Source organism: Heteronotia binoei, chromosome 7 (genome assembly GCF_032191835.1).
Source record: "Heteronotia binoei isolate CCM8104 ecotype False Entrance Well chromosome 7, APGP_CSIRO_Hbin_v1, whole genome shotgun sequence".
NCBI lineage: Eukaryota > Metazoa > Chordata > Lepidosauria > Squamata > Gekkonidae > Heteronotia > Heteronotia binoei.
In genome coordinates, this window is record NC_083229.1 from 36,579,493 (window position 1) to 36,607,444 (window position 27,952).

Below are 27,952 nucleotides of genomic sequence, written 5' to 3' on the forward strand. Positions count from 1 at the left end.
ATCAGGCCAGAGTCCCCCGCAGCAGGGCTCCTGCGGCAGTCACTTGTCCCTTAAGGTCAGCCATGCCCAGGAGGCTTAATTGCCCCTAAGGAATAGACTTTTCCACCTCCAAACTCTGAAACCATGAGGACTAGTATACACACATACCAGTGATGAGAAAGGAAATGACAGCGCTTGAGCTAGTTTTACGGACAGTTTTGCATCATTTTTAAAGCAGAATTGACTTTTAATGGTACTTGAAAACAATGGGTCACAGGGAGTTTTCTATACTACTTTGTGGTATTTATCTCCATGAAGAAAGGACAACTTTTACTATAGCACCGAATGCACCTCCCACAGATAAGGCAGCCCCTGTCTTAACCTACGCTGTTCTTTGGATTTTGAATGGAAGCAAAGGAGGATCTCTGGCTATGGAGAATGGTGTGATTTTGATAACATGAGAATGTCCATCCATGCTAGACAGCCATGGAATTGCTCCTAACTACTTCCAGGAATAACAAGAATTAGTTATTCAGTGGGACAATGGGCAACCCAATGAACAAACAATGTAGGCTGGAAAAAAGATAGGTTTGTCAAGCAGTATTGATAGCATGAGTTAGGTATATGCACGCAGGTGACAAAGATCTCATAAATAACAATAATTAAAAGGGACAGCTGAGAAAATATCACTTATGGGAGATAGTGTCTGATTTCTGCTTGGGGGCAGAGGGAAGGGAGCAATTCTTACATAATCTAGAGAATGCTTAGTTCATTCATGAAGTCAAACATAGTTGGAGCTATGCAAACCACCACACCTCCTCTGTTTCCACCTCATATGCAGTGTCACCTGTTTGCTAAATTGTGGTTTGCCATTCTCAATTTCCCCCAGTTCAAGGTAGTGATTAGAGTGTCATAGTATGATCTGGGAGGCCCAGATTCAAATCCCCCACTTTCCCATGGAAGTCTGCTGGGCAATCTTGGGCCAGTCATACCTTCTCAGCCTAACCTACCTCACAGGACTGTTGTAACGATAAAATGGAAACAAAACCGTGTAAGCAGCTTTGGGTCTCCACTGGAAAGAAAGGTGGGATATAAATGTGAAGTAAAATAGATTTTAGTCACAACTAAAAGCCAGAGAAGGTGTGTCTCGGCACACAAAGAGAGGAAGTGTCATTCACATAGCACCAAACCATGGTTTGGCATCCATCAAGACTTTGTGTTAATTTGGATCTTTAAAATAACTTTATTTAAAAAACATAATTACAATATGCAGGTAAGAGTTGTGGCAACAGCTGTCTTTTTAATCATGGAACCTTCTGGACATGGGTGTAACAGTTTACAAGCTTCCAAGTTAAGTTACCAAGTGCTACCCCATTCTCAAGTACTACTACTTGCAGCTAAACTACATGTTAACATCAGCCCTTGACAATTATCTTTGACTATAGCACAAGGGAGAAAAGATAGATCACAGCAGACTAAAAACACTACTGGACAAATCAGCTGATATCAGGATTGTTTTTGGCATTCCTACATCACTGTTATGGTAACAAGTACAAAAGTTCCCAGTTCATCAACACTGTATACAAAGGATATCCCACAGGCATCATGTCCTTTGAAGAGTGGATCTAGGGTGCCCTCTAATGTCCAGAAACAAAAGTTTATGACTGAAGTACAGCAGCCTCAGAATATTACTTGGAGTATATCAGAAATAGACTATTCTTAATTATAAGAACAGAACAGAATATACTAAGAGCACACGGTGGACATAAAAAGGTCATTGTCTAGTCATTTACTTGGCCACAGTAAGATCATGGTGACTTTTGCTGTTCATACCTTCACTTCTTTCAAGCCACGGATTCTGTAAGGGATGTTTGGTCTACTAATATGAAATGCATGCTCACCTTTCTCCTGAGCATCTCAGGATCCAAAGCAAATAGTTGGTTTGAGACTTAAGCCATCATTCTGGCTTCACCAATTACCAACACAAACCTGATGCTCCAGATGCTAAGACAGGCAATTGTTTCACCCTTTAAAACGGGGCAGAGTAACTTGTCACTTAGTTGTATTATAGTGAGACAGGCATGCAATACAGTTGCACTGGTGCTTTTATTTTATCCTGTATTTTCAGTGCAGGATGTATTGTATATTTAAAACATCCAGAAACCACAGACTGAATATCAATCTCCACATATATTACATCACAATTCAATAACAATGTTTACAGCTGTATATATCTATGAAACACAGTGAACAAAATGGCATAAGTTTTCCCCCCTCACTATTTCCCTTTGTAAACAAGGTTTTCATGGAGGATGGTCAATGGAATTGATGCAAACCACTGTACGAAAGAGGAATGATCTTTTTTCATTATTACCTTTAAATAAATGACTATTTATAAATACACTCTGATTCTCTCAATATACATTTACAGACCTGATCAATTAAAAGCAATACTATACTTCTCTTTTTAGAAAGAAAAATGTCAAGAGATGGTCCACAATGGAGAATGTTCTCCTACGCAAAAGGGAGGAAGAAGCAAGCACAGGTTTACAAGAGAATTAGAAGCATCACTGTTCTTCAACCTCATTTCTGCTTGTACGCCAATACCATGAGAGGATCACCAACATCAAAAGTCATTTACTTGAATTCAAGCAAGTTACAGTCTATCTTGTAATACACGTAGGGATAGTATTCCTGCTGACTGAGATTCAAGCCTGGAATATCCATAGTTGCCTGTAAAGATAAGAGTTTGGACAAGTCAATCTAACAGTAAACCTTACGTCCCAAGAAGAGTGATGGTTGAAGTGTGTGTATTAAGGGATGTGCAATGCAAAAATAATAATCATAATCATAATCAGATCTGGATATCAGGGAGCTGGAAAATATTGGCATTCCCAGTTTCCATATAGAGGTTTAGTATTTTGATCCAGTTTGTTTGAGATTCTGATTTTTTTTTGCTCCATTATTCCCTATGGGAAATCTTTCCACGGGGCTGGAGGGACTGTTGTAAAGCTACTTTGCACCAGAACTGCAATGGAGCTGCTGATTCAGTCCTTAAATAACCTCCACATTTCAAGTGAATTGGACCAAGAGAACCAATTCTGTGGGCTCCTGAACAAGGTGCTCACCAGACATCCTTCACTGATTCCTATGGGGAAAAATGTAAACCCTGAGAATTCATACCAGTGTACACCCCAGAACACAGCTGCAAGCCTAGAAAATGTAAAATCAGAAAATACAGACAATGCACAACCTAAAAATCTATACCAATATAAAACCCAAGAATCCACTGCAAAAAGCAAACCTGACATGACTCAACTAGAGCAAAGAGGAAAGGAGAGGTCCCCTGTGCAAGCACCTGTCGTTTCTGATTCTGGGGTGATGTTGCTTTCACGTTTTCACGGCAGACTTTTAACGGGGTGGTTTGCCATTGCCTTCCCCAGTCATCTACACTTTTCCTCCAGCAAGCTGGGTACTCATTTTACCGACTTTGGAAGGATGGAAGGCAGAGTCAACCACGAGCTGGCTTCCACTGGGGATTGAACTCAGGTCATGAGCAGAGCTAAGGACTGCAGTACTGCAGCTTTAACACTCTGCGCCATGGGGAATCAATGAAAATTAGGGCATTATCTAAGATAAATCAAACCAGAAAGCTGATAACAAGCCTGGGAAGATACAGACACTCCAGGAACCTGCCACCCTGAAAACAGTCCTAGAAGCCTTCAAATTGCTGGTTAATCCCAAATATTCCTGGATTTTTTTGGGACCCATTTTCCAGTATCCTGGAAAATCCCAATAAGGCAGAGATGACCAACGGCAGCTCTCCAGAAGTTTTTTTGCCTACAACTCCCATCAGCCCCAGCCATTGGCCATGCTGGGAGTTGTAGGCAAAAAACATCTGGAGAGCTATTGTTGGCCACCCCTGCAATAAGGTATTTTTCAGAAATATATTTGATTCAGATACATCCAAATGCATATCCCTAGTGTCTATTTTAAAAAAGAAACCATTGTAAACTGAATCTCAGATTCAATCTGAAATCTAATTTTAGCCTTTTGGGGGATCTATAATTCAACCTCTACTCAGGACTAAGCCAAAAAAGGAGGAAGTTGATGGCATCTCTTATTTCCCAAAGGGCAGAATGCACTAAAGCAGTATACGTTCCTTCGTCCCCATTGACTTGCCAGTCAGATAAGTGGAGAACAGAAGAGAATCCCTGTCTGCCTTCTTCCATGGCACCATAAAGAGGCCACCACCAACTGGAGCTCATGGGCTCTAACAACTGAGCTCAGCTTTAGGCGGAACTGGTGGCCACTCCTTCTCAGCACACACTGAGTACACAGAAAGCTTTGTGCATTAGCAACTCCATGCAAGGTCCCAGCCACGGTTCTTGTGCCTTCGATAGCTGCACAACTAGCAGGAACAAAGAAAACATCTTCAAATGCTTTAAATCTGTGTGGGAAGCTTTACTTGCAGAATTCCTGCCTGTTATGCAGCTGTTAAGTGTTTTCCTGCTGATTATATACCGGATCCAGTACAAAGTGCTGGTCATTACCTTTAAAGCCCTATATGGCCAAGGACCGACCTACCTGAGGGACCGTCTCTCCCCATATGAGCCCCAGAGAGCACTGAGGTCAGTAGGAAAAAACAGATTGACTATCCCTGGGCTAAAAGAAGTTAAACTTCAAAACACCCGCACTCGGGCCTTTTCCGCCGCGGCCCCACATTTTTGGAATCAGCTCCCAGAGGAAGTGCGGGCCCTGCGGAACTTAGACCAGTTCCGCAGGGCCTGCAAGACCACCCTCTTTAAACAGGCGTTTATCAACGACTGAATTATAGGTGCATAACAAAGGAAACGCCAAAATGGTCTGGTCTAGGGATCCACCACCACTACATCATCTGACAGACATAGCGTCAAACAATAATGCTTACTGCCAGAATTAATAGTGTTAGATTTAGAAATGTTTTAATTAATTATTGATTGGTTCTAATGTGATTTTAATGCCTTATTATTGTATTGTTCACTTTTAAATGTTGTTAGCCGCCCTGAGCCTGCTTCGGCGGGGGAGGGCGGGATACAAATAAAATTTTACTTTACTTACTTACTTCCTCCCCTTTCCCCCTACTCCTGGTAGGGCTGCTCCCCATATGGGACAAAAGAATTGTCCAGCCCTGTTCTCAGTAGTATCTATAGGGGCACTTCTTATGAGAGGTCTATGAACTTTGTTCCTATTTAACCAGATATGAACCACCATCCATGCACTGAAAGATGAGGCTGGAGGCTGTGTTTCAGAACAATCTAACCCACACCATGTGGAAACTTGGGTAGATAGCAGTTACTCACATCGATGATAGCTGCAGCACTGCTGTCAAGGTGTTTGTACAAGTCATACAAAACCTCTCTCAATTTCTTCATCATTTTCTTGTTTGGTTGGAGCAGCATTGCCTGGAAGTTGACTGGCAAACCATACCTAGAAGGCAAAACATTTTAAGTTTTGTCTAAGAATCTAAGAAAATCTTTTACTGTTATTTTTATTTTACTGGGAAAAGATTGCTTCTTTTATCTTTGGTGGCTTTTTTATTACTGCTCTTGAATCCATTCTTTTAGTTTAACAAATAATTGTGATAAAACAGCCACAGCATTTTTTTCATTGAAGCCTTTCAGAAAATGTTCTACTGTCCCTAGATCTTGGGCAGGTAAAAATCAATTCCCATGATATTTCTTTTCCTCTTAAGGTTGTTTAATGGCTTTGTTTTCAATGGTGTTGTTTTATTAGCTGCAAGCCACTTCAAGAAGGTTTCTGGAAAGGTAGTATGTACATTTTCTAAATAAATCTCTTTAGTGTATAAATCACTAGACCCTTTGAATCAGCTGCCTCTTAACTGAAAAACTGCATACAGATTTTCTAATTTTTCCCTGTACAAGAGTTAAAGGGTAGAGACAGACAGCTATTTGAGATCCACACATCCAGGCTCACATCTGTCGAAGTGAGCAGTATGACAACACTAGGCTTATACCTCCACTGCTGAGAACAGACCTGTTGCTATGTGGTCAGCTCCTAAACAGCTGTGGCGTGATACCTTCCTGGTAATTTCTTTCCATCCAGCAACAGACATTATTCAAAATGGCAGCATTTAACATCAACAAAAGGAATTGCTGCAAAGAGGAGTTTAGAGAACTGTGGAAATGCTTCTGAATGTTGACATAGTGCTAGAAACAGTTCTTGGAGTCTAGTGTGATGCAGTGCTTTAGAGTGCTGGAGTAGGACCTGGGAAACCTGGATTCTAATCCCTGATCTCCCATGGAAGCCTGCTGGATGACTGTGGGTTACTCACACACTTGCAGCCTAACATAACTCACAAGGTTGTTGTGAGGAGAAAATGGAGGAGAGAAAAATGATGTAAGCTGCCTTGGGCACCCTCTGGGGAGAAAGGTGAAGTAGGTAATAGTGGAGAGCCAGATACTTTAAGAGAACTCACTAGGGATATGTAACTGGGATGAGGGAGATGATGATGACTGCAACCTTGATCCTTTAGTGTAGGCCACTGGTGGCCTTAAGAGTATCAAAACATGCAGATTGAATATTAAAATGATGAAACAATTCTTTATAGAGTATTTTAGGAACTGTGATCTCTCTGACTCACATAGATAAGATTTAAGAAGTTCTTTATTAAAAGTCTGGAGAATCATGGTGCCTGTGTTCTTTAAACAGTACAGTTACTAAAATTCACTGCTCTAAGTTGCTGAAGGAAGGTACAATTGCTTGTTTATTCATACCTGAGAACTGATTCAACAAAGACTCTTAGTGCTTTCACATGAATCCACGCAATGAAAGCTTCACTGAAATTCACTTTCAGCCACCGGACAAGAGGTCCCTGTATATGAATACAAAACACAAGATGTTTTAGCATCTCTAAACTCCACTGTATTAAAGTATGTCGCATAAGGAAGTGCAACTACATTTGCCCTTTGGAGAAGGCCAGTTTATGTTAACATTAAGATCTATTATGGAATCCATTTTTTTACTGTGAAACTAAGCTCTTAAGCATCATGAAATTGGTGAAGAAAAACAGAATGGATTGCATCACATAAAATGTAATGTTGTTAAATGCAAAGTCTTTGCAGACACTGTGCAGATCTCCAACAGGAAAACAACAGTGTATTTAGAACCCCTAGATAAGACAGAAACAGTAGCCCCTCAAATGCCCTGTGCAGAAATATTCCAGGCAGATGTGTAGGGAGTAACTCCATAATCAACACCCTGGGTGGAAATAACAGGGATTGCACAATGTGAACCATACTGGATGTGGAAAGACACCCTCCAGTTCTGCAAGTCATCAGTAGCAATTAGTGGTTTCCAAGTTTGTAAATGGCATGTCGCTGAGCAGAGACCTGGGACAGCCACAGGGCTGTTCTGACCTCTGGGAGGGCCAATCAGAAGTAACCAGGAAGGCCTTGTAAGCTTGTTCCTTCACATCAGCTTCTGCCTTTCCAAGTATTGCGGGCCTGACGTATCCTAATATTGCTTGTAATATTAAGTCACATTTTCCCAGAAAGTGCAGCCCAAACTCTAGTCCACAATAATGGGACTACCTTACTATTAAAAGTGTCATTGTCCTACCTCTATAGTTAACACACTGCTTCTCATACCTCAAGGAATTAAGAAGTGTCAACAGTCCTTTGTAAGTACTGTTTTTTTATGACATACAAGTCATAAAAAAAGAGGCTGGTGGGGACAAATTACTTCATGGTTTGAAGAATTACTAATGGTACAGATTTCATTTAACTTACAAACTGTTTTTTCTTGTCAGTAGACAGTCTGTCCATTTCTAGTTTGTCTGCCTTCATTTCTTCTTCATTATATTGAAAATCACGGACCATAAATCTGTATATGAAGAGCAACAGACAATGAAGAATTCTGTAGAACTATGATTCGATAGAAACCCACCCCCCGCCCTAAACTAGACTACTTACTTGTTTTCCCTGGCTTTTTGTCTGAATTCATCCACTACCTTCCTGAACAAGGTGATGTTACAGAGATAACTATCCTGGTCCTCAGAAAGAACACTGCAAAGAGTGGGGGGAAAAGGTGCAAGAGATCACAGGCCAAAAGCAACAACAAAAATTAAAGTTCTGTGTTTAAAAAACTGATGATGATGATGATAATAATAATAATAATAATAATAATAATAATAAATTTTATTTGTATCCCGCCCTCCCCGTCTAGGCGGCTGACAACATTTTATGCATATACAATAATAAATAAAAACTTTAAATTTAACAATAAAAACTTTAACATTATAAAAACCAGTTAATATTTAAAAATTCAAATTACAAGTTAACTTAAGTTAATCCGGCAGCAATGGTGGCATTCTGACGCTGATTTCTGCCAGTTTAAATAATTCCATGGTAATGTAGGTCCTTAAAACAGGACCGTGCTGGCGGGTCCTTAATTCACAGCAATTCAGCGGTCGATGTATGCTTGTTTAAAGAGGACAGTTTTATAGGCCCTGCGGAACAGATCAAGGTTCCGCAGGGCCCGTACCTCCTCCGGCAGCTGATTCCATAGGGCAGGGGCCGCAGCTGAAAAGGCCTGTGCTCTGGTATTCTGGAGCTTGACCTCTCTTGGCCCAGGGATAGTCATTTTATTTTTTCCAACTGACCACAGTGCCCTCTGGGGTTCATATGGGGAGAGACGGTCCCTCAGGTAGGCTGGTCCTCGGCCATACAAGGCTTTAAAGGTAATGACCAACACTTTGTACTGGACTCGGTATGTAATTGGCAGCCAGTGCAGTCCACGCAGCCCGGGCCGTATGTGCTCCCATTTCGGGAGCCCCAACAATAGCCTGGCCGCCGCGTTCTGCAGCAGCTGCAATCTCCGGGTCCGGCACAAAGGTAGCCCCAAGTAGAGGGCATTACAGTAGTCCAATCTTGAGGTGACCGTTGCATGGATCATTGTTGCGAGGTCGCGACGCTCCAGGAAAGGGGCCAACTGCCTTGCCCACTTCAGATGGAAGAATGTTGACTTGGCAGTGGCTGCTACCTGGGCCTCCATTGATAATGAAGGCTCCAGTAAAACACCCAGACTCTTTACCTGGCGCACTGGTTTCAATGGCGCGCCGTCGAAGGCTGGGAGAGCTATTTCCCCTCCTGGAGCGCCGCAACCCACACAAAGGACTTCTGTCTTCGCTGGGTTCAACTTCAGCCCACTCAACCTGAGCCACGTCGCAACAGCCTGTAAAGCCTGATCCAGATTCCCTGGGGCGGAGCCGGGCTGGCCGTCCATTAGTAGATAGAGCTGGGTGTCATCTGCATATTGATGGCAGCCCAGCCCAAACCTCTGGGCAATCTGGGCAAGGGGGCGCATATAGATGTTAAACAACATTGGGGAGAGAACTGCTCCCTGAGGCACACCACAATCTAGTGTGTGTCTCTGGGATCGCTCCCCCCCAATAGCCACCCTTTGTCCCCGACCTGAGAGGAAGGAGGAGAGCCAACCCCCCAACCCCAATGTCGGCGAGGCGGCGCATTAGCAGCTGATGGTCGACTGTGTCAAATGCCGCCGACAGGTCTAATAACATCAGTACCGCAACGCCGTCACGATCCAGTTACTGGAATCTGTAACTTAAAAACAAGTTTCCATGCTGGGCTTACAGACAATGTATCTATTGGAGAGGGAGTAATTGCAGCTCACCTCTGCCATCCTTAGAAGGATGACTCAGGTCACATTTTACATTCAAAGGGAGGCTCTTCAAAGCTAAGCTATACTAAAATCTGATGACTAATTTAAAATGCCCTTTCAGAAAAAAGCTCTGCAATCAGTTTAATTTGAAGCACAATTGGAAGTTCTCACGAGTTTCCCTTATTTTAGCCCTTTGTTAAGTGAAAGGGGTGGAGTGACAGATATTGTAGAAGGAACTGCTGACTACTATTTGGGGACAAAGGTTACAGCAGGGGTTCTGGAACAGCATGATGGGTACAACTACAAAATGGCTGCCACAGGAGTGGGAAACACACAAAGAAAGCAGGGCAGAAGAGAGGCAAAAATACACTGAGTGAGTGAGAATAAAACACTGAAAAAATGTTCTAATCTACATAGCCAAACAAATCTTCAGTGGCAAATCAGAAACTCTGCTGTGCAAGTGTTCTATCCAGTCCCACCCACTTTCTACTAAGACAAAGGTGTCTATGGGCACCATGGCACCCATGGATACCACACTGTGGACCCTGGGTTAAAGCAACTTCAAAGGTTTTAAAAGACAAAGTGTGCTGCTAGAGAAGTCCAGTCTTCAGGAATTTCTTAAGGAGTCCTGTGGAGGCAAGGAGGTTAGGTTGAGCTGCAGGGTCATGGCACTGCAAATAGTACCAGCATTTAAACAAAAAGAAAACATTTTGAGATAGTTGATGAGTCCATGAAAGTATATATTTGTTTCAGTTTTGCTTCACTGCCTAGCAAAATTTTTCATTGCATCCCTAAAAGATAGTCAACAAGATGACAATTGAAAATAGGGTATGAAAATGAAACCACTTACTTGCTGGATCGTGGGACTATCATATCTGTCAGTGTTTCATACTGCTTAATCCAGTCATTATAATTAGACCTAAAAAGAAAAGCAATTAATTTTAATCACACACAGACATGCATATATATATACAAGAGGCAGCCAATTTTTTTTTTTTGCCACTGTCTACACCAGTGTCCTCCAGGCACACTGGCTGGGATCCAATGAGCCTTCTCTCTTGTGCATGTTCAAATGCCTTCCATTTACACAAGCAGGGCACTAGATCCAATATTTAATCATTTACATATTAATTTGCTATTCTGTTTTATGTTTAAAAGTTGCTCCCATACAGGGCAGGATACAACCTGAATTCATTATCTCAAAAATTCTGTCAATTTAAACAAGAATGTTTTCCGTGTTCATTTCTCTTCTACTTCTTTGCAGACCTAAAAAAAATCTTTTAATGCCCTTTAGCTTCACACACATGCATCTCTATCTGAATATCTGCTCACAACATTCAAAGAACAATGCAAAGAGAGCTTGGCATTCTACCAGCCATTCGCAGGGAACACAACGCTATTTATTTTGATTACAATATTACACAGAAAACAATCAGGAGTTTAGGCATTCTCTGAGATGATGAGACTGGGGTGCAGAGCTGGAGTTGGAGAGATGTGGAGTGATCGGACTTCAGTAATCTAATTCACAAGCTGACACTTAAGGAATGCTTTGTTTTGCTCTAGCATATTTAATGCCGGAGAGAGGACACAAACACAGAGTTTGGAAAGTTCCTCTTCTAGGAAGAATCACTTCTATATGGGAAATGCTGAACAACCAGTTCCAAAGTGTTTTTGCTGAAATTCTGTAAAGATCAACCAGTAGCTCACAACAATTGCAGATTCTCACATCAGCACATGTAAATTTCCATGCTAATACGTTAAGTTACAATAGCTCATCATGTGTTGACATCTTTCTGTCCCATTAGATTTGTTTGCATTTAAGGTTCAGTGAAGCTTCTTTTCCAAGAGAATGACTTACTTTGGTACAACCACTAACAATGTCATCAAATATTCGGAATCAAGTACAAAGTCCTCTTTCTTTACAATTTCCGCAAGACTTCTTGTTAATAAACTTCCCCTGTTTTTAAAAAAACACAGAACAACAGGTGAGTAAACAAAGTCTTTGAATATAATGAACTAACCAGAAGCTAAATTCAAGTCCTATGTAGGATACCATCCCATGTGTTTTGGATAGGGCTGCATTCTCCACCATGTTCAGGTCTATGGTCTGAGGGTAGTCTTGGATCCAAATTTCTTCTGAATGGCCAAGTAGTAGCTCTGACTAGGAATGCCTTTTATCAGTTAAGATTTAAATACAGCTCTTCCTGGAGAAGTCTAATATAGCTAAATTACTGGTCTCTGGTAGCACTCACATTAAACCATTAGAATGTGAAATTTTATAAGAATTTCAACCAATTCAAAATGCAACTGCCCAATTATTACCTGGGGCAGCCACTTCCATCATATTATATTACACCAACTCTAATTCAGCAGTACAAGGTTCCATCCCGTTTCTTGACCCAGTTCAGAGTTCTGACTTTAACTTGTAAAAGCCTATTTTTTTTAAAATCAAGACAAGAGCAAGACAACTCACGCATTCTTCCTTTCCAAGTTCTGAAGGTTGCCTTTCAAGCTGTTGTATGCAGATGCCCTTGCTTTTAGATCATTGTCAATCTGAGTCACTCCCTTTAAAAAGAAAATTCAGGAAGAGAACATCAAATGTTTTCTATGTACCCTCTAGCTAGATATATATTCCTTTTGTATAGGTTTTTACAAGTGAATTAGAGGCTACATTCATTCTCAATTAAGGCCTAGATGCAAACTCTGCTTGCACAATGAATCTGTTACACCTCTCACACCTGCCCCCTTCCCAAAGCTGCTTCTGTGATGAAGGGAATCTTGAGAAATGCATGCGAGTGTAGCATCAGGCCAGTGGGAAGTGCACATACATTAAAATCTCCCCACACATCTTGTGGGAATAGAAGCACCTTACGCTTTCTCAATAGTTATATTTCGCTCCAACCTATTTACAAAAGACATTTCAGTAGTTTTAATTATTTATCCTGCTAATCTGTATTGTGGTTTATGTTAAAATAACTGGACACTTCTGGGTGAACTCACCACTTGGACTTCACTTGTGTGGCGCAGCTTGCAAAAGCCATTTAAAGGGAATGTTCCCTTTAAATAGCTTTTGCAAGATCTCCCCCCCCCCATTCTGCTGGCCTCATGGAGCCACCACCAACAGAAAGGAGGGGGGCCCTCCTATTGCATCATGAACCTCACAAAACAAATCAGTTTGGTAATTGGGGAGGCTTGTGAAGGTTCGTGTGACCCCACAAACCACGATAAACCTCCATTTTCCCGATTCGTGCTCAACCTAGTTGTTACCTCTATCTTATTTTCCTCAGGGTCATGTTCAAACCATAAATAAAAGCTAACTTCTTGTTTTGTTTAATCCTGTGGGTTTTGTGTCTCAGGGAAAGAAACACACAAGTTAATATGTTGATCTATCTATCTACATATATTATACAAACTGAGTAGATTTATTTGTTTGATTTGATTTATATCCTGCCCTCCCCGCCGAAGCAGGCTCAGGGCGGCCCACAACATAAAATCACAACATACAATTAAAATCAATAAATATTAAAAATCACACATTCGACATTTAAAACAGAATATTAATTTAGTGCTATTTCAGTGGCGACGGCATTTCTTCGAATTCCATGAGATACAGGCGCTGTGTCAGTTAAATGCCAGCTGGAAGAGAACGGTCTCGCAGGCCCTGTGGAACTGTGTAAGGTTCCGCAAGGCCCTCACTTCCTCTGGCAGTTGATTCCACCAGCAGGGGGCTGCAATCGAAAAGGCCCTGTCTCTGGTGGTCTTTAATTTGGCATCCTTCAGCCCAGGGATAACTAATAGATTTTGTGATCCCGATCTAAGTAACCTCTGGGGAACATGTAGGGAGAGACGGTCCCTAAGGTAGGCAGGCCCTAGGCCATATAGGGCTTTAAAGGTAATAACCAGCACCTTGTAACAAATCTGGTATACTACTGGCAGCCAGTGCAGTTCCCACAGTCCCGGCTGTATGTGCTCCCATGGGGGCAATGTGTGAACAAAACAGGATTTGAGGCCCTAACCCAAATAATTCTGTGTGAGTGAGGGCTTATTAAAAAGGGCTGGACTATCCTACGTGCTGATATATCTGTGACTGAAAGAGAGGACCTGAGGCATGAAATGGTCATGGCTCATTCTGTATGTTAAGAGACAAGAAGGATGGCAAATGTGATGCCCTGATCTATCTGGATCTGAGAGAGAAAGGTTGTAGAAGTTAGTAGGTACTCTGTGTGAGTGGAGAAGTAGCAGGCCACACTCTACCTGTTGGAAATAATTTTCTATTCAACACCAATTCTCTCAGTTTACAAGCCAGGGATGGGGTAGGGGAAAAAGGATATAAGGAGGCATCGTTTTCTCTTGGGACTACTATGCAGTACAGTTATTGTCACAATTGGTCTGGGTGGGATGGTGGGGGAGTGGAATGATCTGATAGAGGATTTCTACATTCCTTTCATTTGAAAGGGTCATAAAACAACAGGGAACCAAAAGCAATATAGAGGACCTGCAGTTTCCAATATTGCAAAGTACCTTCAGGAAGCCATTTGGGTTGAATTAGTTCACTGATCTAGAACATTTGGGTGAATGGGAGAATTTCCCCAATAGGGGGGCAGATGGATATTAATGTCTCAATGTAATCTTGGTTATGGGCTATATAGAATTAAAAGACTGGTTAAAAGAGAACTGCCATGACTCATCATTGACATGGGATAAATACAAAGGCAGCTTAGCTTCATCTAAGTCTCCTTTGATATAAACAATTTATAGCCAGGATTTTAAAGAGGCTAGAGGGTATGGGTAACTTTGGTATGTGGGCCAAACATAATCTAGGCAGAATAACAGATGTGTTAGTTGAAAACATATATACAGAGATATGTCAGAAGGTCTACCCAGAAACCATTTCACTATTTCAATATTTCTAGATAAAAAGTATAATACCGAGGATTATAGGCCTGTATGATATATTTAGGAAATCGTTATCTTCTGGGCAGATATTACTGCAGCCAAGGCTTACTGTCTAAGGTTTATTATATATTAATGGAAGCTAAAAGTAGAGATTGGAGTCTTAAGAACTGGTGGGAACAAGATTTATGGATTCAGCAGTCCAAGTCTCAGTATGATTCTCTCTCCAGACCCTCACTAGATGTGAAAGTTGGGGGGGGATTAAGGTGTTTTATAAATGTTATACATTGAACCCTTTTTAAAACATGTTCAAAGCTACAGGATTTTTTTTGTGGCAATGTGGGAAGCTTCAGGATTACATTTTCATGTGTAGTAGCAGTGTACAATGATTCAAGTTGATTGGAAAGAGTATACATAAAGCAATAATCAATGCCTTATTACTACAGGAGTATACAAGAGGATCAGCGAAGGCAATGCATAAATAACAGTGACTACAGCAAGAATTTTTATCACTTCCTTCAGAAACAAAATAACTTCCTTCCCCCTTAGTTGCTATTGAAGCACCATGGGATGGATCCCACAGATCCATTCCACCAGCAAGAGCCTCTGGTGTCAGCTCCTTTAGACAGAGAAAAGTGTCATGCTTATCAGAACAGATTGACAGGATACAATCCATGGATTTTAATGTGTCCGCTTACCCAGAAGCCTGAATAACTTTGTGATGTATTCTACAATCTAAATCAGATTCTGGCAGGAAGATGAACATATTGAGTCACATTTGCAACACACTGCAGAAGTGGGCTGGATCAAGACTAATGGAATTTTCCTGCCCCAGCTGATCTCTGCAGAATGCTGCTCCTGGGAGACAGGGGGCCCGGAGGAATTACATGGGGGATGCAGCGGGAAGGGTGAACTGGTAGAAACTACCAATTTAGCTTGACTCCAATCCATGGAGTGTGGAAACCAATTTGCCGTTTGATAAATATGGCATGCTAAACATCAAATGGGGCAGGAAATATGCTAACCTACTTCAATATTCTTATTCTGAAACTATTAGATGAGTTAAAAGAGTTGAAACAGCTTTTGAAAAATTGTGATACAGAATTAGAATTTAAAATCAAATTGGGCTCCTTTTCACTTCCCTTTTTTCTTGGCTTCAACATTTTCATTGTCACATTTAAGTCTTTGGAAACAGGACAACTAGACAAATTAAAATGAGAGCTAAACTTCTTGTTCTTCTAGGAAGGCAGGTCCACACCATTAGGACACTGCTCTTTCCTTCACAGTTTCTTCTAGATAGTCTCCCCAAAAAAGCAACAATCCTGTTACTGGCTGCTTTCAGGTGTCACAGTAAACTATGGTGTGAATGTAGGCTGCCCAAACAAATCTAAATTGCACCTAGCTCACTAATCCAAGCATTTATTAGATGCTTTTGACTGTCTTTGGGAACTCTTGACTGAAACACAATAGGCTAGGAAAATGGAAATAATTAGGTAAATTTACCATGTAAACCATAATGAAACAGAATTCCTCAAACTGGGTGGCACTAATAAAAGCAGACTGAACTTAGGTGCAAGCAGAAATCTACAATTCCCTCAGATTTTCTACTTGAGCTACAGCCCATGCTCTGCAAGGATCCCTGAAACCTTTGGAAGCAGCCTTTCTGGTGGAACTGAGCTTCAGAAAATGGAAGATGTTGAGAAAAATGCATTCCACCAGCAGAGCTTTGCTTGTGTTCGTTTGGGATCCACCACCATTCATTCATTTCCTCTGTTCTAGGTAGTTTACATAATACTATCTCAGTAAACAATACAGTGGTCTTAAGATAGCTAGTATGTTGCACAGGTGGAGTTGCAGCTCAGAACTGTGGTTTGCTGAAGGCCACATATAGCAAGTTATAATAAAGATAAGACTTGAATCAGGGAATTCCTGGCTCAGTGCTCTTAACTGCTATAACAGCTTGGTACAGATTTTGTTAAACACCAGAACATCAGGCATCAAGCACCAAATAACTGCAGAATCATTCAATGTTTAATGTTTCAGTCAATTTAAAAGAAAAAGCAAACTTTGACATATCACCAGCACCCTCACAATTCCCGTTTTTTAATTTTATGTATGTGTGCACATGTGAGTGTTTGTGTGCATGTGGAATTCATGGTGACCTCTGGTGACTGACCCCTCCCAGGTCTGGTATTTCAAGGATGTCTCCCTTGCAAATATTTGCCAAAGTCAACTCTGCTTAGCTTCTGAGATCTGACGAGATTGGGCTTGCCTGGGCTATCCAGGTCAGGGCCCACATGATTTTGCGCCTCATTTAGTAGGGGAAAGAAGTCCTAAACCTCAGGGTAATAGATACAGTTGCACTTCCCCCCTATATTAGAACACCACAAGGAAGTTTGTGTAGTATCAAATGGTAAACAAATTAAGTCTACAACCAAGGCTTTGGGATTCCATTGTGGAGGAAGGTGGGATATAAATGAAGTAAATAACTAATAAATATTTTCAGTTGCATCAAAAAATACAATCTTGAATAATGTTATTTTACCTTAGCAATTATTTCTGAAATATTCTTCAGAGATTGTTTGATTGGATACTTTGCCATATCCCACTGGAATCTGGTTATGTAGGTGACTAAGTCAACTAAAAACAAAGAGATTCAGTATTGACTTTGGTAATGCAATCCATGATCTTTGCTACATTATTTGAAAGTTACTAAACTAATCAAGAAAAATTTCCAAATTATTTTATCAATCCATTAGCCCCTTTTGTAAGGGACTGTATCTAGAATATGACATAAGGAAACAAATGCAATAGGCACATTAAAGAATTTGACTGGTACAAAACTTCAAGGAACAAGGTAATGTTTTATTCCAAGAAAATTAAGTTATGTATTTCAAGAATGTTTTTACAGTTATGCATGAAGATTTTGCTCCAAGTAAAGACAGAAAGTTATGTTGACTCCATGTATAACTTACAAATTAACTACTAACAGGGTAACAACGGTAGCATCATATCAAGAGGAAATAAAACCTTTTCTCAAGGAAAAAAGTCCTCTTTGTTTATAATTGATTTCCAGGCTTTCTGCCTGGCTTGAATTCTTGATATTACCTTTGTTACTGAAGTAATTTAGAGTAATCACAGGAAAGCATTCCTTGCATATATATAGTCAACATTCAAAGCTATGCTGTAGAGAAAGTTAATACCTACCACCATTGGCCAGAAGGTTTTCCTGAACTTTATCTTTACTGTCTTCGAGCACATCAGCCATATACTGGGCCACCTTCTTCACAGTACTGCAGACCAGGAAAAAGACAAAGTTAATATTAAGAAATTGACCTATTTTTATCTTTCTTCCCCATGACTCATCAGTAGCTGAGAGAGTTATATTAAATAGGGGTAACAATCTAAATAATAATATCTTGAATTTTGTCTAGCAGTCTGACAGAATTCAAGGCACAGTACTGTGATGTAGACTGCTACTTTTGCTTACCCTCTAAAAGGCAATCTGAGAAATTCCTTGTGTTTTATATTAGGACCTATTCTTTGTCCCAGAAAAAGAAAATGTCTTTTCCTTAAGGCTGGACATGGTCTCTAGTTTTTGCCACACATAATCAATTCACTCAACTTTAGTCCTACATCCAATATTAGGTAAAGATCTAAACAAGTGTCTGATAAAGTAGTGCACTAATTAGAAATGCTTGTTAGTGTTCAAGAAACTGAAAACATGTTTCAGTATTCAAAGTTGCAGACTAAACATTTTCATAAGGAAAACTGTGATACGTTAATATTAAATTGGTTAACCTGATAACTAAAGCCCATTAACTAACAACATCTAGGCTTGTATAATATGACCAGACTGAATACATGCTGGTTTAGATATTTTTCTGATAGTAATAGAAGTAGTAATTACCCTTCCACAAATGCATCTAGTTTAGCCAGTTCATCTGACAAGCCCACTAAAACATCAAGGGTGCCAACCTACAGAGGACAAGAATTGTTTTAGAAAGTATAAACAATGTCATAAACAGCATAATAAAGTGGAATTTCTAGATTTATAGTGTCGTCTATGCATGTTTACTCAGAAAAACAGACCACAACAAGGTTTACTTTCCAATAACTGCACATACAATTGCAGCTGAAGAAATTCTCAGAAAAAGGTCTATCATTTTGAAGAAATGTAAACATAATTTTATCTATAATTAGGCAACTCAAAAGGTTACTTCACACATTAAGAAATTAGACAGCAACATGCACCCTCGTCAAGAAACAGAGAGACACTTAAGTGTTTGCGTATTCAATGTCTGTATGTGTTTGTAAGTTTTTCAGGATCTGCACTAGCATTGTGTCAAGGTAATAGGCACTTAACCAATTAAGTGGAAACTAATTTGTCACACCTGTGAAGCCAGCCCACAGTGACATAGATTGTTCAGATCTAGCCTTGACAGATTAACATCTAAACCAAGGCTAGATGACAGCTTCCAGATTAGATTGTGTCAGTGATTGGCTAATCAGTCAACTAACCAAGATAAAATCAGGCTAGGTGCCCACCAAGAAGAGGAGCTTCCACTTCTTCAAGTCAGAAGCCAGAAGTCTTCCTCAGGACATTAAGAAGAAGGTACCAACACAACAAGGTTGAAGGACGACGGGACTTTGAAGACATCTCTCTGATGTTGTGGGCCTGACAGCATATGCTTCAGTGAGTATAGCTTAGGTGATTAGCTAATTGACTACACAGTCCAGTGTAGGGAAGCAAGCAAATTGCTTCAGGATTTTCTTTGGTGTTCCTCTGTGCACAGTATGTTTGCTTTATTTGGTTTTTATCATCCCATTTTGTGTTTCCCTTTCCCTCTTATCTTGTAAATAAAGTTTATATATTTTTCTATACATTTTGCCTTTTTCTTGGTAGACCTGGGACCTGATAACACACTGACCAAAAGAACCTATGTGATATTCTTTTAAGTTTTCCTAATTATTTTATTTTAGTTTTTCCCTTTCCTTTAGCAGGCCTTTAGGGCGTGGTGAACACTCCAGGACTGGATGTTGGTTATGACAAATCAGCAGCTGGGAATTCACTAACAACAACAGCTGTGGTTCTTTCTTGATAACCCTATAACTTGAAGTGATGTCCCACCAGCACATACACACAGCAAAAGCAGAAAAGAAAGTGAATTTTCATGTCATGCATTCTAGGATTCATGATGAAAATACTCAGGTAAATACATGGCAGGTTCACTGACCCATAATGTGTGAAGTGACCCTAACAAAACCCAAAAGTAGTTCACATGAATTAAAACTACAGAGCCACAGCATTGACAGGCACTCATTTGACAAAGACAGACTGCAGCTCATGTTTCAGTGCTTACACCAAAAAAACAGCCAAGTAAGTATATTTCCAAATTATTGGTCTTTCATACAGGCAGGTTGACATATAACAGGATTAGGCATGCCACTTTACTGGGATGGAAGCTAGCACTATTATAGATGTTTTATGAATTTTTATTGCAATTCTGTTTTATTAACCATTTTATTTTAATGTTTAGATGTATTTTATTAAATGTTATTGTTGAATGTTTTATTGTAAACCACTTCAAGATTGCAAAGGAGAGGATGCTGTGTAAAAATATAAATAAATACATAACAAATAAATAATATTGTGAATCTCACCAAGACCTTGCTTATGCCAGGTAAGAGAAGAATAAAACCCACAAGAAAGTACCTGGCTTTAAAGTGAAAAATACTTTTATTTCTGGAATTGCAAACCTGATGGAAACTGAAGTTCAGTCAATTTAAATCTGAATTAAAAAAAAATGGAGCTGCAAGTCCAATCAAGGACCAATTATCCTCCTCATGAATTTACAGTTTAAGCTAGGACTTTTATACAACGTATTAGCACATCACAGTGATGCTCTGTAATTCCCTTGTGCCAGTCAACAAGACCTTTCTAGATAGAAGTTTAAGGAATCTGTTTAGAAGTTTAAGGAATACAAAGTGTTAACCATTTAAGATGAATTCTGTTAATCTTAAAATATTACCCACATATTTGTATCTTAAATTACAGATTCTGCCCATAAAAGTACTACCTCGTATCAGTAAGATTCCTCAGCTACAGAAGCAGTATTCAGAACACTGAAGGCTAGCAGTCAAGGACTATTCATGTGTGGTGGAACTCCATGTGGAGGCCATAACTTATGACAGCTCCCAATGATGTTGAGAAGTCTTATTACACTGGATCACCACACAATTCACCATCAAGAACACACAGAATTGGTCTGAGATGTGAAATATAAGAGAGACTATTTAAGTAGTAAGCAGCTTTCAAATGTTTGGTTTCCCCCAGTTTATAACAGTGTTAGTTTATTTTTTAAAAGGTGTGAATTTAAAAACCAATGGTAAAAATAAAGTATGTAATTTCAGAATACACCAGTTAATAGCCTCAATCATTCTGAGATTACAAAAATGAAGGAGAAAATTCAACATTTAGGGATTTTTTGTAACTTGTGCAACCTCAAAGAGCACAAAATCATAGCTGCCATTTGAGAAGTCCTTTTTATTTCTAATTTCCCTTCACTGATTTGACTCAGAGTGAACTAGCATCAATTTATGACAAAACTGTGTAGGCGAACCAGATTTTGCCTTTTTCCTCCTCTGTTCCTTTCAATTAATCTCCTGCTTGCTCAAATTCTATTTGCACCAGAGCGTGCTTTTTCTGTTAGAGCCCAATTCAAAAACCATGTTAAGCAAAATTCATGTTCCCTGAGCACAACATGGAGCCTTTTTGAAATGGCAACTTCAGTAACAAATGCAAGTTAGGGTTCACTTTACTCCTCTCTCCACAGCTTGACAAACGAAGTAAACAGAAGGCAATAAAAAGATGCTCCCAAAGACCACATCTGAATGTCGTCCATGAAATTACTCAAGAGCCACTGCCTTTGACAACATTCCAATCAATGCAAAACCAGATATAAATAGCAGAGATCTTTTCAAAACAAAACTTCTGGGTTGAAATTACTAGTTCAATGAATACTGATTTAGGAGGCAAGTCCAATGGATTTTTTTTTAAAGTTAGAGGGCTAGGCTGATGCAGGCGGGTGAGCAGGTTTGAGTTGCCCATTGGTTACATAGCAGCATTTTTCAATCACTTCATGGTAAAAAAAAAAGTTAGGGTGAAGTTACCACCTCTTGAAAGCATTTCTTTATAGAATTATGAGGCTACTCTAATGTATAAAGTGACTTTTACTTGTTATGGCATTGATTAACACTGCAATGCTTGCCAGACACTGGAAAATACAGTCAGCCCCATAGAGAAATGTTAAGTAAGCGATGACATGAGAAAAGGTAATTGCTTAGGAAGTCCACATAAAAATTTAATATATGAATATACACCACAGATAATGGATAGGATCCAGCACAGCAGTTCCACAGCTGCAAAGACATCCACCTGTGAGCACACTGTTCTCTTCCATGGCAGCTCTGAAATTGCGCTCCTTGAGAAAAGGGCCTCCCAGGAATAGGATTGGGGGGGGGGGGCCTTGGGTTGTCATGAGAAGGATGGTCTGTAAAAACTGCTCCGCAGGTGAAACTCCACATAGCTACAGAAATGAACTTGATCCAGTCTGGTACCTTTAGTACTTGATTCATTCCAAGAAAATTAAACTCATGGGAATATCTGAATAGGGATTAAAACTTTGGTTTCTAATCTTTTCAGTATACTTAGAATGTGTGTGTTAAATTACATGTACTCTTTATACAAATTAATGATGGTAACTACTAGCTGCATGCAATATCTACCAGGAACTTCTTTTAAAAATGGAGCATTTTATTTGTATTCGTTTAAGGGACTAACCTCAGCTTTTGATTTTAAAAGCCCTCAAGGCAGTTTAGAAACGAAACACGCACACACAAAAATAAAATTCCAAAATATAAACAACAAAAACAAAGACAAAACAACACAACAGAACAAAGCAGCAGATAGCACAACAGAATAAATTAAAAGAAAGTGCAGCACATAGAATAAGAAAAAATTACTCCTAAAGTAGTACTTGGGAGAACAGGACAGCCAGGCTGTCACCTAAAAGGCTGTGATGATTGTGCCAAATGAACACATTTGATACTCCACAGTTTAGATGCCACCACTAATAATGTCCTCACGCCACTTGCCTAGCTGCTAAAGAAAAGATAAACCAAGAAAGGAAATGATCTCACTGGGCTGGCAGGCCGTATGGGAGAAGGCAGCCTGTTAAGACAAGGAGCAGCATCCATTCCAAAATTTAAAAGTCAAACACAATATTTTAGAAGTGCAGCAGAAAGATCTTAACACCAGCCCAGTACTATCATGACTGGTGATTACCAGTCAGCAGTCTGACTGTAATGTTTTACAGCAGCCGAAATGTTTTACAGTAATCTGGAGTTTCCAAAGCAATTAACAGGCTATATGTAACCAGATAGCTGCCTTAAGTCTTCTTGAGAAAGACTTAATGCTGTAAAAACAAACCAAACTATGGCAAGATCAGAAAAGGCTGCGGCTGATGCACCCACTAATATTGATGGATGGCTTCAATTTGTGCCATCCAGAAGAATCTGTATTGCACAGTTTAAATAGGATGAGACATGGGTTGCAATCATATGCTTTACTGTAGAGATTCAAAGTACTTGGTATCATATTCTTCAGCAGAACAGATGTGCCACTCTTGCACTACCATGACAATCTCCCTAAATCTAAGAAGCAAAGCAAAAGGTTTTGAATGGATGAAAAAAATGCTGACATACCTTTAAATCTGGAATATTAAACTTTGCATTGGTGGAGAGGTTGGCATTTCTAGTAGTTGCAGCATTCAGTTTCTCCCATGTCTGTTGACATGTTTTCTCCCCAGGAGCAGAAATGAGCCAGAACTCTGTCATTCTTGTCACTTTATCTTGACACTGATTACTTCAGAAGATACAGGTGATCCTAAAACAAAAAGGAACATATTTAGCTACAGAGTAAGCTCTATTCAGAATATACAATTTATAATGCAACACAATGTGGATGGAATTCCAAGAACAGGGAAGAAAACCTGCACAACTCCCTGTTTTCACTCCCTGCAGTGATAATATCCTTCTCAGCCAGCCAGACATACAGCATCTCAACACTTCCTGTTGCACGCTTTTATTCAGTCTGCTGTAGAAAGGGAAAGTTGGCTTCCCTTGTCCTCATACCAAACCAGATGGGCATGAAATATGATATTTACAATATAGAGTTACACTGTTTTATCATGCCTTCTTCCTAGGGAACTGTAATTCTGCAGAGAAAGGCAGAGTGCTTGGGTTCTCTAAGACAGAACCCTCAACTCCACCCCCCCCCCCGGGAGGTATTACAAGTCTCAAGATTCTTTGGAAAGGAAAGGATAAGAGTTAAACTGGTATTAAAAAGCTTATGTTCATAATGTACAAATAAGCCATGTTTTACCAGTCCTTGTATTAATTATTGAGGCTAGGACTCACCAGAATAACCCCAAATAAATTTGTATGAGGATTCAGGGATTATTGCAGATTCTTTTCCCCCCTGCAGACCTTCATAGAGGTTACAGGCTCATATTGTGCTACATTGACTTCTTTTCCATTCATCTGCCTAGCAGCTTTATGAGGACAAGAACAAACATAGCCCAGTTAAAACATTATGTTGTAATCCTTAAAACCATGATTTGAAGAATCAGCAATGGGCCACAAACTCATGCACACTCTTTTCATTTGTGCCTGTCTCCATCTTCAGTAACTAGTTTAACCATAGTTTGCTGTAACTTGCAATTTGGGTGAACTACAACAGGAAAACCTCCAAAGAGTAAGAATCTCATAATAAAAATCTACAAGTGGATTTTATTTCTATCAAAATACTGACTTTGGAAAAGATTAATGCCAACATCAAAGAGCTTCCTTAGTCTCACAGTGAGCAGCCTCTAAGGCAATTAGAGCAATGGAAGAAAACTGTCAGTCATTTCTGACTGAACACAGATTAGAGTACTTTTGAAAGCCTATTTGGAGGTGAAACAACACTTCTCTGCCTATGTCATTCCTTTTATGAGCCACCCCCTTTCCTTTATTGCAGCCTATGATCTGGACTCCCTCACTCCTGGTATACAGCGTCATCAACATGAAGATGATGCACAGTGAAGGGTTACAGCAGTGATGTGGGATCCACTGGACTTATGAAAATGTACTTCCTCTGGGCATCTGCATTAGTAGATGTTTGTCTGGCAGGGACCTGGCAAAGGTCCCACCAATTTGTGAAACTCCCTCACATTTATGGCACTATTGTGTTTTATTGAATATTAAATATTTTGTAAGCAACCCCGGGGAACATGTAGTCAAAAGGCAGTCTAGTTTACCAAACTCACAGACTGGTTAACAAAAGGACCTGAAAGTTCCTTTGCTAATTCAACAGCCACTCTTGTGTTGAAGGAATGGGAAAACAGGGAAATTACATCAGTTATCCATTCAGTCTCATTGAATCTCCAATTTCAAAACAGAACTCTAAACATTTATACCTGTTATGAGGAGATCTATTGTACTGGACAATGTGAAAGTTGGAAGCAAATCTGAGCATGACAATCCTTTAAACAGAAGTTTGCCAAAGGGATAAGAAATAAAAAGGGGGGTTATTGTAGCCAACTGTAAAAAATATGAAATAAAACAGAAAGCAAGAGTTTAAAATCCTAATAAAACTTACACAGATAGCATTAAATGAATTACAGTGCATTAAACTCTCTTAAACTGCACACAAGCCACATGGTACTTGTTTGCAGTCACTGAACTAAGCTTATCCTTAGGCTACTGAAAATTGAATGTTTGGATTCCACAGTTCATAATTAGCTTGTTTATATGAGCTCATGCACTTAGGGGAGTTGAAGATCAATACCCTTTACTCTGTATCCCTTGTTCTAGCAAACCACTAGCTGAAATATAAGGAGCACAGTTTGATAACTTCAAATACTACAAGCAGAAAAAGAGCAATTAGCAAGAAGCCTTTAAAAAGACCTTTGAAAACACTGACACCAATATCAAAGGATAGAAATGCAAAAGGCAGAAATACTGTGACAATTCAGCAGGATTTACTTTTATTGATTTATTTATTTAATTTATTTTATATTGAGTAAAATGATTCAAGATCAGCATGTACAAGATATTTCTTACACAAATGGTATAACATTTATGTAAGCAGCAGCAAAGAAGTGAAAGAAAATAATGAGAATTGACATAAAGATGAAGTGAGATAAAATCCTTCACCTATCAGCCCTGACCTGGATAGCCCAGGTAAGCCCAATCTTGTCAGACCTCAGAAGTTAAGCCGGGCCATCTCTGGCTAGTATTTGGATGGGATGCAGAGCCAGGTGATGGCAAGTCACCTCTGAAAGTCCCTTGTCTTCAAGTCTCACTAGGGATCACCAGAAGTCAGCTTGACTTGATGACCAAAAACAAAAAAAACCCCTTGACCTATCATTTCTAATTCCTTTGCTTTCCCAAAAGAATAAAGTTCAATTCAGATTTAATAATTGTTTTATCTGAAGTTTAAGAGTCTCACACTTGGGCTGTCACTTTCAACTGTTAAATGTTCATGGGTTGAACAAACTGTCTCAAGCAAATCCCCTTATTTCCTCATGAAAAGCAAATACATAAAGTCAGGTGCATAATTTGAACTTGAACATAAGAACATAAGAGAAGCCATGTTGGATCAGGCCAATGGCCCATTTAAACAATAGCTTGTTTAAATTTAAATTTGTTTTAAATTGTTTGATTCTGTTTTATTGTTGGCTTGATTGTTTTATTGTGTTGGAATCCACCTTTAGCCCATTACAGGATAGGGCAGGCTATAAATCGACAGAAATAAACAGAAATAAATTATTCCCAACCAACAGACACAGTCTTCCACTGACTCAAGGAACAACACTAAGACTGGGTTTGTGTGTATGCACAGGAAGCCTATGAAGATTAGAATAGGGGCATTATAGGACAAACTGAGATGAAAAGAAACAAGGTGAACGGACACAAATATAACTTAACTCTAATAAAAATTACTAGTACATTGTTGCTGGGAAGATGGTAGATCAGGGTAGTATTACTAATTTTTTCAGCTGAGTTCCATCCTTGTTTCCAGTACTTTCCATTCTGTACAAGTGTGCATTTAAAATCACCCTTTCAAAGTTCATCTCCCAAAATGTGCAGCTACATCAAAGGTCTTGATTCTTCATCAAGTTGTATAAACACATAAACTCAATTAATTCAGGTATGACCCTGATACAGCACTAAGTACATAATTGTTTGAGCACATGCCTTTTCTTTTAGCAAGAGCATAAAAGTTTTCCCACAATTAACAAAATACTGTAATTTGTTAAATTTTTTTGTATATCTAAGAATCTCAAAGACATATCTGAAGATTAGTGAAACTGAGAACTATGGAATCCTTCTACTTCTTCTACTTAGCTAATGGAAATTCAACTTCCCTGTTATTAATTCCTGTAACAAACAGGGCACATGATGTTGTAGAATTTTAAGTTACTACTTCTCATATGACTGGGTCAAGTGTGAAACCTGAAATTTCACACATTACTTTTAATAGATTCATTAAGACTAATTAAGTTTCATTAGGACAATTAACACTTGGCACAAACATTGATTAAAGTCAGTTGTAAACTTCTACTATAACACAATTTAAATAAATGCTGAAGCATGGTTATATACTAAGACTTCGTTGAATCAAGAATATATACAGGAGGGAGGGGCGTCGTGGTTGATGGCAGACGCCTGAAAGAACCACTCCCTACACAATCCACATAAATCGTTCCTTCTCCAGCCCTTGGACCTCATCCACAAAGTTATGATCAGACAGGACCTAGATAAGTCTAGAACCCCTAGGGCTTCCCAAAGTTTGGTCAAATATTTTCAATCAGGAGACTCATGCTGCAGCTCCCCTCGGGCCCAAGAAACCTCTGAGGAAACGGCGGGCGAAAGTTCCCCATCGGCTGATGGGAACTCCTTCCTTTCTACTCAGACTTTTTCGAAGCAATCACTAAGCTAGAAACTAACATCTCGGCCCGTATTTCACAAGCTAACCCCCTTGCAAGAGGAGCTTAAAAACCACCGATGTGGTGCAGACTGCCGGCTCAGCCCACGATATGGCCACCCAAGCTCAGAAAGACATTGCTGCTCTCTCTCACTCTGAGCAATGGGCAAAAGAAAAAAATAATGCTCCTGGAAAATAAACTTCGCGAAAGACACCTAAAATTTAGGGGGAAGGTGGAGAAAGCCGAACAAACGCAAGACGTTCGCACCCTACTTATGACTTGGCTTGCAACAACCCTCAACTTGGAAGATGGCAGCGTGCTGGTCATTGAAAACACTTACCGCTTGGGGCCCCTTACACAACGTT

The 27,952-nt window shown here is 39.7% G+C and overlaps 1 protein-coding gene across 1 annotated transcript in view; it reads right to left on the reverse strand.

The window, feature by feature from the left end:
• Positions 1–1,198: 1,198 nt before the first annotated feature.
• Positions 1,199–27,952, reverse strand: part of ATP6V1C1 (ATPase H+ transporting V1 subunit C1) — a 34,472-nt gene continuing 7,718 nt past the window's right edge. Inside the window, exons 2-13 of the mRNA XM_060243353.1 lie at positions 23,320–23,500; positions 18,464–18,531; positions 17,761–17,846; positions 17,099–17,193; positions 12,134–12,225; positions 11,519–11,617; positions 10,511–10,579; positions 7,953–8,045; positions 7,770–7,863; positions 6,756–6,853; positions 5,322–5,448; positions 1,199–2,712 (exon numbers count right to left, since the gene is read on the reverse strand). Coding sequence (XP_060099336.1) covers positions 2,617–2,712; positions 5,322–5,448; positions 6,756–6,853; positions 7,770–7,863; positions 7,953–8,045; positions 10,511–10,579; positions 11,519–11,617; positions 12,134–12,225; positions 17,099–17,193; positions 17,761–17,846; positions 18,464–18,531; positions 23,320–23,451 — 1,149 coding nt within the window. The 5' untranslated portion in view covers positions 23,452–23,500 and the 3' untranslated portion in view covers positions 1,199–2,616. The remainder of the gene's footprint in view (positions 2,713–5,321; positions 5,449–6,755; positions 6,854–7,769; positions 7,864–7,952; positions 8,046–10,510; positions 10,580–11,518; positions 11,618–12,133; positions 12,226–17,098; positions 17,194–17,760; positions 17,847–18,463; positions 18,532–23,319; positions 23,501–27,952) is intronic.